The 16,484-nt window shown below is 38.5% G+C and overlaps 1 protein-coding gene across 1 annotated transcript in view; it reads right to left on the bottom strand.

The window, feature by feature from the left end:
* The window catches only part of LOC127164468 (thyrotropin-releasing hormone-degrading ectoenzyme-like), a 111,056-nt gene that overhangs the window by 34,605 nt on the left and 59,967 nt on the right, over positions 1 to 16,484 (bottom strand). The window contains 4 exon segments of the mRNA XM_051108432.1: positions 873 to 1,060; positions 5,500 to 5,565; positions 12,523 to 12,588; positions 14,136 to 14,273. Coding sequence (XP_050964389.1) covers positions 873 to 1,060; positions 5,500 to 5,565; positions 12,523 to 12,588; positions 14,136 to 14,273 — 458 coding nt within the window.

Genomic DNA, 16,484 nt, shown 5'->3' with positions numbered 1-16,484 from the left:
TGACTCAATTCTTGCGCTGCTAACAGTGTCTGATCCAAAACAAAAGGAGGATTTTTTTTAAAACAGATCAGAGGCAGTATTGAATTATTCATCTCACTCTGACGAAGAATTAAACTAATCTATCTGCCAGTGACACACGCAGTTTTCCGTGACGACGCAGACGGGTGCCAAACAGCATGTGGCGGTGACGGGTTAGCATGGGTTGCTAATAATAAATGAAATGCTCAGTTAATAGCAGCTTGATAGCTTGTGAGCGTGAACATGTTGGGAGATATGATTAATAGAAATAGAGTTGTGTTATTCCTTACTGTCCTGCTAAAAACATCTAAAACCAGCCTAACCATTTTAGGCTAGTTTAAGTTGTTTTTCATAGCGGGAGCAATAAAGGCAGCTAAAGGTATGCAGCAGTAAACTTTTCACATCACTTGGATTAGTGAGGAAATCCTTTGGGTCTTCATGCTGTTTTGGGGTGCTAGGCTAGTCTTTAGCTGTCTAGCTGTGCTTATAATCTCCAGATGGTCTATTATTCTGTATTTCTTTCCAAATAACTTAATGTTTAATCTCATTTTTTATTAAAATGGTTTTTCTTCTTTTCAGCTGCAGAACTACTGTAGAATCTTTTTTCTGTCTGAGCTTGATCTGATCACAGGAAACCATCCATGAATTCTGGGAGGAGAATCACTGACTGTGGGCTTTTTACATTATTCAGGATTGCAGTCTTCAGCAAACGTACAGGCCTTTGCTCTATATATTACAGTGGATTTTCTGCAATGATATATGAGCTCATGGAGAATCAATGTCAAGAGGTCAGTTGACTGATGGTGTTTCTTCTTCATGTAACAACCTGTCACAATTGACATATGGCAGACTACCTTTTGTTGAACAGCTCAGGATTCTGGATCTTGGCCTCTGTGTCATAGACGAAGTGCTCTTGGGAGATGGTGACGCTGTTGTCAAGACTTTCGTTCTTGCTAATGGTGACCACAGGGTAGCCCATCTGCAGGGTCCAGCGGTCCATGACCTGTGTAATGTTGATATCCTTTCCCTCCCGCTGCATGGCCTGTGACACAAAATATATACATTAAAATACATCATACACATACAGATTGTCATGATGGGCATCAGAGTAGAAGATGCCAAGTAAATAGATAGTGTCTGAAAGTGTAAATGGATTGAGTTATGCTGGGTTTTGTCGGTTCATGTTAGTTACGTTGGTTATGCTTCTTTTTTTGTCATGCAAAACTGAAGTAAAATGTAATGAAATGATGTGATAATAATAACTGATAGTTTAGACAAAAGTAAACATTAGAAAAAAAAAAGATTTGAAACATTGAATATTGAAACAACCATGCAATTTTAGCTTGCTTCTACAAGTTTAACAGGACACTGTACCAGGTGAGCTACCGAGCAAGTTTACAATGCAATAAAAGTGACACATATAGAGCTGGTTATGTAAAACAAACATGAAAGTGTATTAGTTTACAAATCATGCACTATGATAAACATGTTTTTAGGTCATAAGGTCACATTGTGCAAGAAACTGCATGAAAATAATGTGAGTGAAAAGAAATAAAAACCACTAGTGTCCATTTCAGATTGAAACTGCAATGAATTATATGTATAGGTATGTTCTTGAAGTTTTGCAAAAATGTAGGTAGACGTTTTTCCAATGAGCCTAGGGTGAAATAAAAACCCATTCAGGACTTTTAATTAAAAACTCTTAGTGAACAGAAAGGTGATTAAACTTCACCGTTCTCTTAAACTGCATACGCCGAAACATCACAAGGCAATTTCCAGTTATCTAATCTCTCCATATAAGAGCAACGCTTGTAAAGAAGCAGAATTAGATTTATGAGTCTGATTTCTTCAGAGGAAGCTGCTCCTCCTATTTTAAAGAAGTAAAACATAAAATTGGATCTCACGGCTCATTAATGAGGAAAGCTCGTAATGTGACTGAGTTTTGTCCCTGAAGGAAATATACTGCCTACACAGTTCCTCCATATTCTTTGAAAATGCTACTATAAATGGCTCAGCACGGTGGACAACTGGCAGTTTTCTGTATGAATTGTTTTCAAAAGCTCTCAGTATGTATGAGGAATATTTTACTGTTTCATAGCGCTTCATCTACATTTCAATTCTGTATCCATTTTAAAACAGTAGGTACAGTAGGTGATCGTAAAACACTGAAAATGCATTTTGAAACATTTACGTCACTCCTGAATTTAAATTTCCTGATTATTTACTCACCCCCATGTCATCCAAGATGTTCATGTCTTTCTTCAGTCGAAAATATGTAATATAGTGGACTTCAATGGGGATCAATGGGTTGAAAACTGCAGTTTTAATGCAGCTTCAAATGGCTCTACACGATCGCAGCAGAGGAATAAGGGTCTCTAGTGAAATGATCTGTCATTGTCTAAAACATTAGGTACAGTAGGTGACTGTAAAACATTGAAAAGACATCTTACAGATGTCTGTCAGATGTTTGTAGACAGCAGATGCTTTCCAGATCAAGTGATCTTTAACAGACATCTTGCAGACATACGTGTGCTATCTGGGAAAGCTAGTGCAAGACAAGCATTTGTGGTTAAAAAGTATATAAATTAAACATTTCTAGACCTTTTAACCACAAATGCTCATCTTTGACTAGCTCTGCGTTTTGTGTCTATGATTTCACACATTAGGTAATCAACTTGGAAAGGTAATATGCAGTTAGTGCAGTCTGTGTACTCCGGTTCAAAAAGGTGGGGTAGGGCAAAACCATCTCATTTTCTCCTCCAACTTCAAAATCATCCGACATCGTTGTTTTACCTTTTTCTGTAAAGAGTGTTTGTACATTCGCTTTGTAAACACTAGGTTAGTACTTCTGCGTACGTTCCGTGTGACCTTTCCAACGTGACTATGTAATGCGTGAAGTAGTGGACACAGCCCTAATAGCACACATACACCACAGAGACGTCTATTTAGCGTCTGCATTTACATCTGGAAGACGTAGTTTTTGGGTCTGCAATACGTCTATAGGACATTCCCTATCAGATTTCAAATAGACGTCTGTTAGATGTCTTTAAGATGTTTATGATTAAGAATGCATGTAAAACTGACATCTTACAGATGTCTGTCAGATGTTTGTAGACAGCAGATGCTTTCCAGATCAAGTGATCTTTAACAGACATCTTGCAGACATACGTGTGCTATCTGGGAAAGCTAGTGCAAGACAAGCATTTGTTGTTAAAAAGTATATAAATTAGTTCTTTTTTTCAGCAAATAACCAATTGTTTCACTAGATAAAACCCTTTTAAAGAGGCGCAGCATTTCATGTTTACCAGGGTCAGTCGGTAGTTTCTTTAAATATTGGTTTGTAAACCGGTAGAGATTTACAGTGTTTCTGCAGCAGCACAGAGTCAGTGTGTTATGGAGACCCGTGGGAGTAGAAGGGGATAGTGGTGGCAGAAACAAAAGTGCTCTGTCAGGCTCTCTTGCATTCTGCAAACATCAACCTGACTAGATCAGTCGAGCATGTGCACTTCCCTTCTCCAGTGTAACTGGCACACTCTTGCTTATAGCAGATAAATCTGACTATTATGAGTATTAAAATCTGAGACTAACCAACGGTTGTTACATAGAAAGCACCAAATGAAACCGGAAGACTTCTCACAGCTGTCAGTGACTCATGGTTTGTTTATGGTGTGAATACAGAAGAGGCTCTGCAGCGGCTGATGACGGCAGCTGATGTTCCTACATTATGAATCATTTTCTATAAGACAGCTTTCAGGAAGCTACTGTACCTTTGCCCTGGTGGATATAATTAAAGGAAGTGAAGTCCAGTCCGGCGATGGGTCGTGAGTTTGACAAAGGGCTTTGTGGGCGCTAAGCACTGCCAGATTATTGCAGCAAATTGGATTTCATGAATAGCTAATGAACACAGCGCATATCAGTATTCATTAGATGATGGGCTGTCATGGACTGTTAATGTAGCTAAATTCGTCAGTGGCTCACAAACACGGCCACTGAGAGGATACGTGGATCCAGGCTTGGCCCTTTCACATAAATTCACCTTTAAATCCGTTCTGTTTTGAAAGAGAAAATGAAGCAGCGCCCATCAGCCAGCATTTGGAAGAGTGATGTGAATGACAAAATGCTTTATACGATGCTGATAGCTCCTAAATGTCCTGCTGTTCCATTACAAACTATAATAACTTTGAGATTATGCTTGAAAGTAATCTCATTAAAGTCATGACACTTTGTGAGATGAGCGAGAGGGGACTTGCTGAGAGTCTTCTGACTTTAAAAGCCCATCTCTGTGCTTTAAGCTGATGACTTGAACCTGACGCTTAACTTCACTGTGGTTATGGGTGTTGGCTATGACTGTTTACTTCACAGTCGCTAGCAGTTCCTCTCGCTCTTACTTTGAGTGTTTTAGGCTTTTTTATTTCCTCATGTGCCTCTTAAAAAGTTTAAATCATATTTTATTGTTTAAAGTTTTTAGTCTGTATTATTTACAACTGCACTGCACAGGTGAGCTAACATATTAGCATGTAGAACCTTGCATCCAGTATCACCCTAAGTTGCATTTTTGTCAGTTAAATGTGAGATGATGGTGTTCTGTTATCAATTTATGTGTGAACTTTGCATTAGCATTGCAACATTTGCTGTTTCAGTAACTTAACTAAAGGAATTATGGGAAATTATGTCAGCCAGGAACAATATGGCTGCTAAACCCTCAGTGGTACTACTAAAAGAGAGAGAAACTGAATCAGCAGATCACAGGAAAGATAACTGGGTGTTTCTGTCAGGAGGATGGCACCCATGCCAAACCTAATAAAAACTGTGCTTTTGAGGCCCAAGTGAAGCATCTAAATAGGTCAACTTTCCTTCAGCAGAAGATCATTTTGTTTTTGTTTTTTTTTCTTGGGTTATTCTTGGCTACACCTGAGCTGAAGGGCAGATGCTCATGTTTAATCTGAGAGCCCCATCAGCCTTGTCAGCAATTATATGAAACTTTACTAATCGGGGTCTGATAAGATTCAAGCAATTTATAAGTTAATTAAAATCACCAGAATCAGCAGCAGCAAGCCTTCATTATCAGGATCTTTGAACATTTGCATTCAGCAGGTTTCAGTGATCAGATTTCTGGCTCAATATTTGACCTTTGCTTGCAGAAAACATTTCCATTCTAAGTGTAAAAGTGCAAAAGCAAGACTATCAAACACAACCCAGCCTCCGTATCAAACTCTTTCCCATGTGGCATTTCCATAAAACCCTTATGTGTTGATGTGAGTAGGTGGTGTATTGGCATAAATTTGTGCACGGCTGATGATGTGCAGTTATATAATGGCCTCTGACCTATATGCAGCGTGTGAATCTCTGAACACCTGCCTGCAGGAGATGCACTGGGTGAATTTAAATGGGTTGAACACACACAATTTCACTCGCCGCCCAACACTCACTGACCCCATCGTTGATTCCCGCTCATGGACCAGTAGATGCGTAAAATCTCACCTCGGAGAATTTGTTCCACAAGTCATCTCTCGCCGCGTTCCCGTACATGTGCGTCATCAAGTAATCCTGCAAACAGAGAGAGACGGAGATCAATATTGGAAGAGAAATAAATTGGACTTGGATGGGAACGGTGAACTTGGGAAACCAATAAGCCCAAACAATAACATTACTAATCCTCTCAATTCAAGCTGAACGTATGCAAATTAGCAGCAGATGTTTGGGTGTGATTGGCTGTCAGTTCAAGGAGGACCATAAGGAGGCCAATTAGAGGCTGATTATGTTGTTCAAGTCGATGCTGCATCAGCGTGTCACTGAATGAGTAACATACAAATCAGCAACATGATTTTACAGGATATTCTTTCAAGATGGTCAAACTGTTCACATTAAAATAAACATGCTGAGTTTTAACATTTCCAGGAGAAAAACAATAATTTATTCAGTGAGTAAAAACTTCAGTAAAAAGTACTTCAAAAAACATGGCACAGTGAACATTTATATAAATAAGTCAAAAGTACTTACAGGTAAATAACTGCAAGTGTTTTTTACAAAGATAACACCTTACCCTCAGCAAAGTGCATAATAAATAATGATAAAATCATATATAACATAATCTAATACTAGTGCCTCAACATCAAAGACCAAAAAGTGGATGTAATATCTGTATTGTCATGTATTATTGAAACTAAGACACTGGTGGGCGTTCATTTCACTGCTAACAGACTTTAATCTGTTAAACAGAGGCAGCGCTTGTGCCAAATGCTACATTATCAGTGTGTGTGTTCTGCCCTGCAGTCTCAGTGATACAGGTGGTGGGGGACATGAAGAAGGAGCCTGATCCTGGAGAGCACATTTACATTCATCTGATAAGAACATCTGGTGGGAAGCCTTTTTTCGGCTGTATACAAGATTCCTTGATAACTCGAGTGACCGTGAGCGATAAACCGTCAACTGTAATCCGCTTTCTGTTGCTGGAGCCAAGAGAACATGCTGAGAAAAAACTGCAAGTCTTCTGCTAATTCTAGAGCATGTCACATACTTGGACTGGTTTCTAACTTCCTTTATATTGTGTTTTAAAGGGATGGTTATCTAAAAATGTTTCTTCTATAGAACACAAATGGAGATATTTTGCAGAATGTCCATGCTGCTCTTTTCAGTTCACCAAAAATCTACAGTAATCTTTGAGCTGTCTTTGAGTGACGAACAGACCAAAAAGATCAGTTTTTCACAGTTTCAAACAACAGTATCAGCACTCAACACATTACTGCTGACACACTGACTCTTAAAGAATGGTAGATTGAATAACTGAAAAAAAAAGGATTTGAAATGACATGAGTGTGGCCAGATCATGGCAGGGTTTTCATTTTGAGATGAACTATTACTTTAATAAGGCAATTATATCGGCCTTTGCTTCATGAATCGAATCAAAATGGGCACTTGTTGAAACGTGAACAGGCGTCATGCTGAGAGGTCTGAGCAAATTGCACTGGGATCCTGACAGCGTGACCCAGTCCAGCTGGCCTTCATTTCTCGACATGCTCTGCTGAGCTCTCTGAGAGTCTGGGATTAGAGTCTGGAGTAGAACCAGATTCATGTGACCATCCTGATGAATCAGTTTAGACCAGAGCAATTCCTCTTTCTCTCTTTTTCTCTACTCCAACAGCAGAGTTATTGCCCTGAAGCGAAGTGACCATGTGGTCCAATCTTGCCTCTGATAGGGCCGTCACAGTGTGTTGTCATTATTTTGACACTGATGTGTTCTGCTGACTGCCACAGCAAGATGTAGGAGGAGTAAAAATAAATCTAGTTCCCATATCAGTCAGTCAGATGCAAAACAGCTATATATATATATATATATATATATATATATATAAACTTTCGAACAGAATAAAGATAAAGTACATTTTTCTCATTTTGCCTAAATATATATATATTTTTAATTTAATTACAGAAGATCCTTACATGTTTTCAAGAAGACAAAAGTTCAATTTACCCTGATGTACACAAAAGGCCTACTTCTCTTAAATATTGTTCACAAATCTGTCTAAATCTGTGTTAGAGAGCACTTCTCCTTTGCCAAGATAATCCATCCACCTCACAGGTGTGGCAGATCAAGATGCTGATTAGACAGCATGATTATTGCACAGGTGTGCCTTAGGCTGGCCACTCTAAAATGTGCAGTTTTATCACACAGCACAATGCCACGGATGTCGCAAGTTTTGAGGGAACGTGCAATTGGCATGCTGACTGCAGGAATGTCCACCAGAGCTGTTGCCTGTGAACTGAATGTTCATTTCTCTACCATAAGCCGTCTCCAAAGGTGTTTCAGAGAATTTGGCAGTACATCCAACCGGCCTCACAACCACAGACCACATGTAACCACACCAGCCCAGGATGCCACATCCAGAATCTTCACCTCCAAGATCATCTGAGGACAGCTGCTGCAACAATCGGTTTGCATAACCAAAGAAGTTCTGCACAAACTGTCAGAAACTGTCTCAAGGAAGCTCATCTGCATGCTTGTCATCCTCATCGGGGTCTCAACCTGACTGCAGTTCGACTTGAGTGGGCAAATGCTTACATTCAATGGCGTCTGGCACTTTGGAGAGGTGTTCTCTTCCCGGTTTTCACTGTACAGGCAGATAGCAGACAGCGTGTATGGCGTCATGTGGGTGAGCGGTTTGCTGATGTCAACGTTGCGGATGCAGAGGTATGTTATGGACAACGAACACAGGTGCATTTTATTGATGGCATTTTGAATGCACAGACATACCGTGACGAGATCCTGAGGCCCATTGTTGTGCCATTCATCCACGACCATCACCTCATGTTGCAGCATGAAAATGCACGGTCCCATGTTGCAAGGATCTGTACACAATTCCTGGAAGCTGAAAACATCCCATTTCTTGCATGGCCAGCATACTCACCGGACATGTCACCCATTGAGCATGTTTGGGATGCTCTGAATCGACGTATACAACAGCGTGTTCCAGTTCCTGCCAATATCCAGCAACTTCACACAGCCATTTAAGTGGACCAACATTCCACAGGCCACAATCAACAACCTGATCAACTCCATGCGAAGGAGATGTGTTGCACTGCGTGAGGCAAATGGTGGTCACACCAGATACTGACTGGTTTTCAGAGCCCCCCGGACCCCCCCAATACAGTAAAACTGCACATTTTAGAGTGGCCTTTTATTGTGGCCAGCCTAAGGCACACCTGTGCAGTAATCATGCTGTCTAATCAGCATCTTGATATGCGACACCTGTGAGGTGGATGGATTATCTCGAGAAGTGTTCACTAACACAGATTCAGACAGATTTGTGAACAATATTTGAGAGAAATAGGCCTTTTGTGCACATAGAAAAAGTCTTAGATCTTTGAGTTCAGCTCATGAAAAATGGGGGCAAAAGTGTTGCGTTTATAATTTTGGTCAGTGTATATGTAAACATGTTTTATGTGAAATATCTTATTCAGGTCAGTACTAAATAAAATATAACATGCATTTTGTATGAGTTGAAATTGCAAATAAAGTAACAAATGTCCAAGCGGTGTAACCACTAATAATAAAACCTAAATAAAAGCTACTAGGCTAAAATCCTTTAGAAAAATCTTAATATACAGTTTGGAAAAACATTTTATTATTAATATGAATACTTGACACTGATTGGTCAATTACTGCATTTTGTGCTTGTAAAAGGCCATTTAATTCTATATTTGACCACTGTCCCTACAATCCAGTCTCATTCAGCAGGTAGAAATTGCCTGCTGAATGTGATTGTTGCAGTATGAAATACCTACTCTGCTCATTTGCATAGATTTGCATAGTAGCGAGGGACCACTCAGAGCCATTTTATGTTGGTGTTGACATTTTCCAGTCTGCTTGGCCTAAAAGTGTGTATTTTAATGACAGTGTTACTACCCACCACTGTTTAGTGACCAAAAACTCTCATGGAGAGACAGGAAACAGAGAATCCTAACAGATGTCTGCTGTTTACATATATATTTTGTAATGTGAAGCTCTAATAAGAGTAAATAATACATAACACATACAAATATTGGGTAAAATAGTCAATTTACAATAATTCTGAGGACTATTTTTTATTATTGATCTTTTTAAATATTTAATGCAATATATTTAAATAATAAATACATATACAAAGTCTCACTTCATAACTCAACATATTCCAGTGAGATGGTTGTGTATGTAATTAATGTCCTGTAATTAGCAATGGTTAGTTACTCCTCTGACACTCTCCAGCACAGAATAACATCCTGAACGTTGCTTCATCAGATATTATAACCACATTCGGGTTTGGTTTCTGATTCTGCAAAGCCAAATGACTTACAAAGGGAGACAAAAGATTGATCGCTTTCGATATGTAAATCCCCCGGAGCTAAAACACGAGTTTTCTGCAAGAGCCTTCACCACAACAGTCAAAGCAGATCATAAATAATTCATTACTCATCCAGCTAAATGAGTTCCCTCAAAAGTAATACAAGAAGAAATATGTCTACAATTTTCTTGCATATGAATGTAATTTTGAGGCAATGGAGGTAGATTGTTTGGTGAGGTGCTGTGTTTACCTGTTCTTCCCATCAATCACACAAAGATGGACAGAAATACTGAAAGTTTTCATAAGAGAGAGACAGAAAACAGTAATAATGAGGCGGAACAGTCGAGCCAGGGGGGCTGCTGGGAGAAGAAGAGGAAGATGGGAAAATGGATCTTCTCTGTGTTCCAGAATGCTGGGAAATTGAATCGAGGACTATCTGGCTATTTCATCTGTGTTCAGAACAAATTATTAGCCCACAACATCCACTGGGAATCTCACGGACTGCCATTCTCCAAGTCAAGAACCCGCTGAGAGCCGAGAAACATGACTATGAAGCACCGAATCCAGGGAAGGAGCTTCCTGTGGTTCCAAATCACATCCGGAGGATGAAGATGGACTATAACACACTGAAGTTTATTTCTCAAGAGCAGGAGCACTTGTCCTCTGCTATTCACAGGTCAAGCATTTCACATTCCCAGCCAGAATGAATATTTCCTCCATCCCATAATATGATCCATCTGAAAGTGGTGTTAAAAGCAATGGGCAGTGTGTGTAAATGAGACGGGAGCGCTTCATCACTTCAGCCGGCTGTATGAGCTCCAGAACCAATTCAGACTTCATTTATGACTCCCTCTATTCTTTCATAAGAGACATTCATCCGCCTGCATCAGCAGCCCATCCAACATTTACCAATGAAGACGCCCTCATCCTCACAGAGAAACAGAGAGGGATGGTTAATGGTGATCCGGGAGAGACTAAAGCTCGTCTGCTTCTGAACTGTTCAGCATTCACAAATGTCTGCTGCTTCAATTATGCAGAGACACGAGGAGGAGACGAGATGCCACACAGAGCAAAAGACAGACACTGAGAGAATGAAATGAGCTTCAGTGAACAGACACAGACAGACAGCAGACAAAAGAGGAGAGACGGATCCCTGGCAGATGTGTAATGTTGTGTTTCTCCTCTTAAATACTCAGACTTTCAGATATGGATCGGTTCAGGAGTTCATAAGACACTATATTGAGCATTAAGAAGAAACTATGATATAAGCAAATACTTTCAAGATGTCTTGATTTATTGATTAACTAAGATTCAGACAGAATTCATTAACACTTTTCCTTGCTGTTGCATTAAAAGGGAAATTGATGTTCTAATAATACCACAGGTTTACTATAGTATATACTGCACAAAACCAAAAACACTAATTACAGTACAAGATAAATGGACACACATATGCACATCAGACACAGTTTACTAATCTTATGTGTATTTGTACTGTGATATAAAGCTTGTATGCAGATCTGTAAATGAAGCATTAAATGTGTTGCTCTGCAGAAAACATGACCTGATTGTGCTTCCAGCCACTAATAGTAACATTAAACCACCAAAAAAAATAACCCAGAAAACAACTCTGAAACTGTCAGATTTTTGACAGCATCTCAGGTGTAAAGAAAAAAATTAGAACTAGTTTGAAAAGTGATTTATGTGGATCTAGAAGGTGAGGAAGCTGTATGTGAGTCTTACACCTTTGAAACTGTGTGAACTCACATCAGGAGGGATTTGTACCTTTAACTCATTTACATTTATTCATTTACAGATTTACTCTCACTGGATTCAGACCTGCAGCCTGTTTGTTTACAGCCCAGATCCTTTAACCACATTACAGGATGTAGTTTCATGTAGCAGCCATATGGTGTCCACAAAACCATTAATACTCTCTAATAATACATCAAGAAATATGCTGTTCACTCCAGAGGTCTGACTGCTATGGACACAGGAAGAGATTCAGAGAACTTAAAAACTTTAGCTGGAGCAAATGACCATGTGACTATAAACAAACAGCCTAATGCTGATACTGCAGCTCTGGATGCTCACCTACTGACATCAACACGTCTACATAATATCAAATATTGCATTTCTGTAAACCATTTTAACATAGAGAATGATTCTGAAACTTCTGATTGTGAATGTTTACTGATATGAAAATAATTTCTGACACAAACATGTTTAATCATTTGTCTGATTGTGCCGCTTTCACCTCAAGTGTGATGGCAGCGCATGACATGACAACAAGCTGTTGTAGCTCTAAAGATAAGAAATGCATGTAAACCGACACGGCTGCACAATCTCCCAAACGCTTGTAGCAAAAACATATGAGACACTCAGAACAACTGGAGAGGACTTGAGAACATGAACATTCACTGAGATATTCAAGTGGTAAATAGTGAGATTTATTTGCAACACATTCAGCTGTCCTGAGAAAAAATATTCACAGGATTCAACAAGTAATGAGATTTTGAATTGAGAAGTATTTTAGATATTATGCCACAATCCTGTTAAAGCTGCATTTATGCAGAATGTATAATTCATAAATGGAGTGCTATAAACATATTCAAAACACATTAGGAGTAAAACGTACAAACGTGTGACCACAAAGAGAGAAGATGAAAGAAAACTATTGACTTACATTGAGGCCTCTCTGGAATAGCGGCTGTCCCATGACGTTAGCCAGCATACGGATCAGAGCGGCACCCTGCAGACACAGCAGAAAAACACACATTCAGTAAAAGCTTCTCATTTACACCTGCTCTACATAGAGTTTATTTGCAAAATATGCATAGTATGTAATTACAGTAATCCACTCACAATGGAAGTCATTACATCCTGTAGGGTTTAAAAGCAAAAATGTGAAGGTTGTATTTTTATTAAAGTGCTTATATTAACACGTCTGCTTGTAAATATGTGTCATTTGAAATGGACAGTTGTTAAATTCATAATTGTAGTGGTTGTAGGCAAATGAGCTTCTGGTTATGAGCTACTGATGTAATTTTTCTATTTAAACACCATTTTTAAATACAGTTCCCTTCCTGAAATTTTTGTTTTAATTAAACTGAATTTTTTCAGTGTTATTTTAGTATTAAATTAAATTAAATTAAATTAACATTTTTACACGCTTGTACATCACACAAACTGTTTAACAATATTTAATAAAAGTTCAGTTACTAATTACATCCCTGCTCTTTTTCTAGAAGGTCTTCCTTGTCATGTATTCAAGGTTCATCTAAATAAGAACTCCATGACACTCGTCCTGCTGCTTTCTGCAGTTTTATAAATTTTTATCTTTTTGACTTTGAGTGACTTTGACATGCTCATTTGACAGCATCTAATTCCCATCTCTCCACATTCCAATCCTCCACCAACTGTGTGATGAGTGTCACTTCCTGTTAGCGCTGAGGACTCATGGGATGTGTTGTGGGATATCAGAGTCCTCAGAGTGTGAGGAGGAAGTGATGAGGGACCGCTTGGTGTCAGGATCATTGCAGTGTGGCTGACAGAGTTCATAACACCACAGAGCCTATAGGGAAAAGAGGGAGGGGCTTGAGGACAAGCTAGAGCCAATCAGAATCAGGCTTTGCTCTAATTGACAGCTGGAGGGAGAGTTAAAGCAGAAACTCAAATCTTCAGTGGATGGGAGATTTTATCTGCATTAGAGGACAATGATTTTTCCTTTCAGATGTTCAGTATGAGAGGATATATTTGATCACAGGGGTTATTTAAAGTGTGTTCCAGAGAGAAAGAGGTAATTAGATGTCGTCTAGTGTGAGATGAAATGTTTATTGTTCAGCTAAAGTCCCCAGAGGACACAAAACCTCACAATCTCTCAGCGTAACAGTTTCTGTCCTCAACTTACTAAAAAACAAGCTTTTAATTAAACTGTTTTTCTTGTGTATGTGAAGAGGCTTAAAACAACGTGACTGCATTTACAATTCACAAAGATAAACTGAGACGTCTTTAGCTGGGAGAAAAATAACGAGCAAACTGAGGTGTTTACTGGACTTGATAAAAGATTAAATTTAGCGGTGAAGTCCTGACATAAATAAATGAGTGATTTATGATTTACACCAACAATATTGCTGTTTTCTTCTGGCTGCTTGTAGAAAATAGAACTGAATGTAAAATCACACTGAACTTTGTTTATGTTCACTGTTGAATATAAACCAGGTCATTCAGCTCAGCTCAGTTTTATTATCATTTCCATCATTCAGCTGAAGCCTGTTGGAGCTGATGAGATTTTCTTACCTTCTTATACGCGATCCAGTCAAACACTCTGTCGATGTCTGTGGCTTCAAACACTTCCTGAGAGATCGGATGAGAACTGGCCAAACCGTCCAGTAACATCACCTCATGAAGAACATCAGTCAGAAACCTCTGCTTCTCCTGTGGATGACAGACAGAGAGAGACTTCATTGTTTTTTACAGTATCAAACACATAAAAGTGTCACATAAAACCTTCTATTTTATTTTCATAAGTATAATAACTTTGAATGAATTTAGAAAGTGGTAATAGAAAAAAACAAGCTCCTATTTCTCATGACTGAAGCCGTTATGTCTGCAGCAGCTTCCCACAATCCACTGATATGATGAACTTTCACTGCCTGACACATGAAAGCCAGCACGACTCACTCATGAGAGAAACACTCCTGCAGCATGAGCTACGTGAGTGTGTGTTTGATTTGTGCGGAGGGTCTCGCTGTCTCTCTGCTCTGATCAAATGTCTCCCAGTAGGATTCAGGTAGAAATTTTGGGTCAGATGAAAAAGACCCTCATCATTTACTGTGTCTGTGGATCAGCAAAGAGTCACGATCTCAAATGCAGTCAGTCGTTCTGAAGCACATGAGGAACTAAACTGATTTTTAACTCTTTGAAAATAATATAATGAAAAAAACAGGAGGCAATCAGATAAAAAATAAAATTACCATGGTACTGTACAGTTTTCTTTGAATTAATTTAAAGGAGAAGTCCACTGCCAGAGCAAATATTTACAGATAATGTACTCACCCCCTTATCATCCAAGATGTTCATGTCTCAGCCGTAAAGAAATTATGTTTTTTGAGTTAAACATTTTAGGATTTTTATCCATATAATGGACTGATATGGTGCCCCAATGCAGTTTAAATGTGGCTTCAAATGATCCCAAATGCAGTTGTGAATGATCCCAGCCAAGGAAGAAGGGTCTTATCTAGTGAAACGATCAGTTATTTTCATTTAAAAATACAGTTGAAATGCTTTTTAATCTCAAATGCTCGTCTTGTCTTGCTCTCCCTGAACTCTGTGTATTCTTGCTCAAGCCAGTTAGTGTTTGTCGAAAAAATCCAATCGTATTTTCTCCCTCAACTTCAAAAATCATTTCTAAATCATCCTACATCACTGCAGAAGTACCGACCCAGGAAGATCAAACACCCTTAACAAAAAAGGTAAAACAATGACATAAGACGATTTTGAAGTTGAGGGAAAACATGAGATATGAATTTTTCGACATACCCTAACTGTCATGAACCGGAAAAAACAGTTCAGGCAGAGTGAGACAAGACGAGCGTTTGACATAAAAAGTATATGAATTGAAGTGGACTTCTTTAAATATACAAACACAATATATTTTACTGAATAATCACAGAGATGTAATGTTCATTAATTAATTAAGCAACTTCTACTTTCAAACAATGTCGTCCTAAAATATACCACAAACTCGTATACATCTTAGTAAAATGTGCTTCTGCAGTGACACTGTTTTCCTGTTATTCATTTGAAAGTGGCCGTTTGCCAGTTACCGGTACATGATGAAATATGAATAACATGAATTATATATGAAAGCATTACACTGCAGGTTCAGATCCAGAACATCTTCATAATGGACCTTCTGGCAAAATCTCTACACTGACTGACCAAATTCAAAATGACACTAAATTAAGATTTTATCATTTCATTTTTTTCTTATGTATTTATAAAACTATATAATTAAAAGAAAGCCTGCAAACTATCAGCTGCAATAAGCATGTTTGGCTTTGATACTCTGAATGGTTTATTACACCTTTATTCTCCATCATTATGAATAATTCTTGCCCATTAAAGCTTTTGGCAGCTTGATAAAGAATCCCGCTGAAGACATTAATCCAAGAGAGAGGGATATTTTAATCAAATGACTTGAGCTCATACAAACAACGTACCAAAATGAATCAATAAACAAATGTTCATCAAATCATTCACAGTTTTATGGCATCTTCTACTAACCCAGTCAATCCTGGTTATACTTCCAGGGTTGAACAGGGGCTTGGGGCCCAAAAAAAACCCCCAACACATTTAAGTAATTCTATAAATTTCCCTTACAAAGGTAAAAATTCTGCCTGGAAATAAATTCCTGGGACAAATGGAAATGGAAAACCTTAATGGAAAGGTTCATTTGTGACCTTGATTGCTTCAACAAAACTTCCATTTTATATTCTGACGTTCTGCTAAAAGCAGATTAATGAATTGACATGATAAAAAAGACTCACATGAAAATGAGAAGTCATACAAATCAATACAGAGAATATTTACAGGTATATGAAACTGATCTTTGGCTTTTTACAATATTTCTACATCAAAGTGTCT

The sequence above is a fragment of the Labeo rohita genome, chromosome 4 (assembly GCF_022985175.1).
Source record: "Labeo rohita strain BAU-BD-2019 chromosome 4, IGBB_LRoh.1.0, whole genome shotgun sequence".
Taxonomy (NCBI): domain Eukaryota; kingdom Metazoa; phylum Chordata; class Actinopteri; order Cypriniformes; family Cyprinidae; genus Labeo; species Labeo rohita.
Note: the sequence above shows the minus strand (reverse complement) of the source record. Positions and strands in the feature narration are given on the sequence as shown.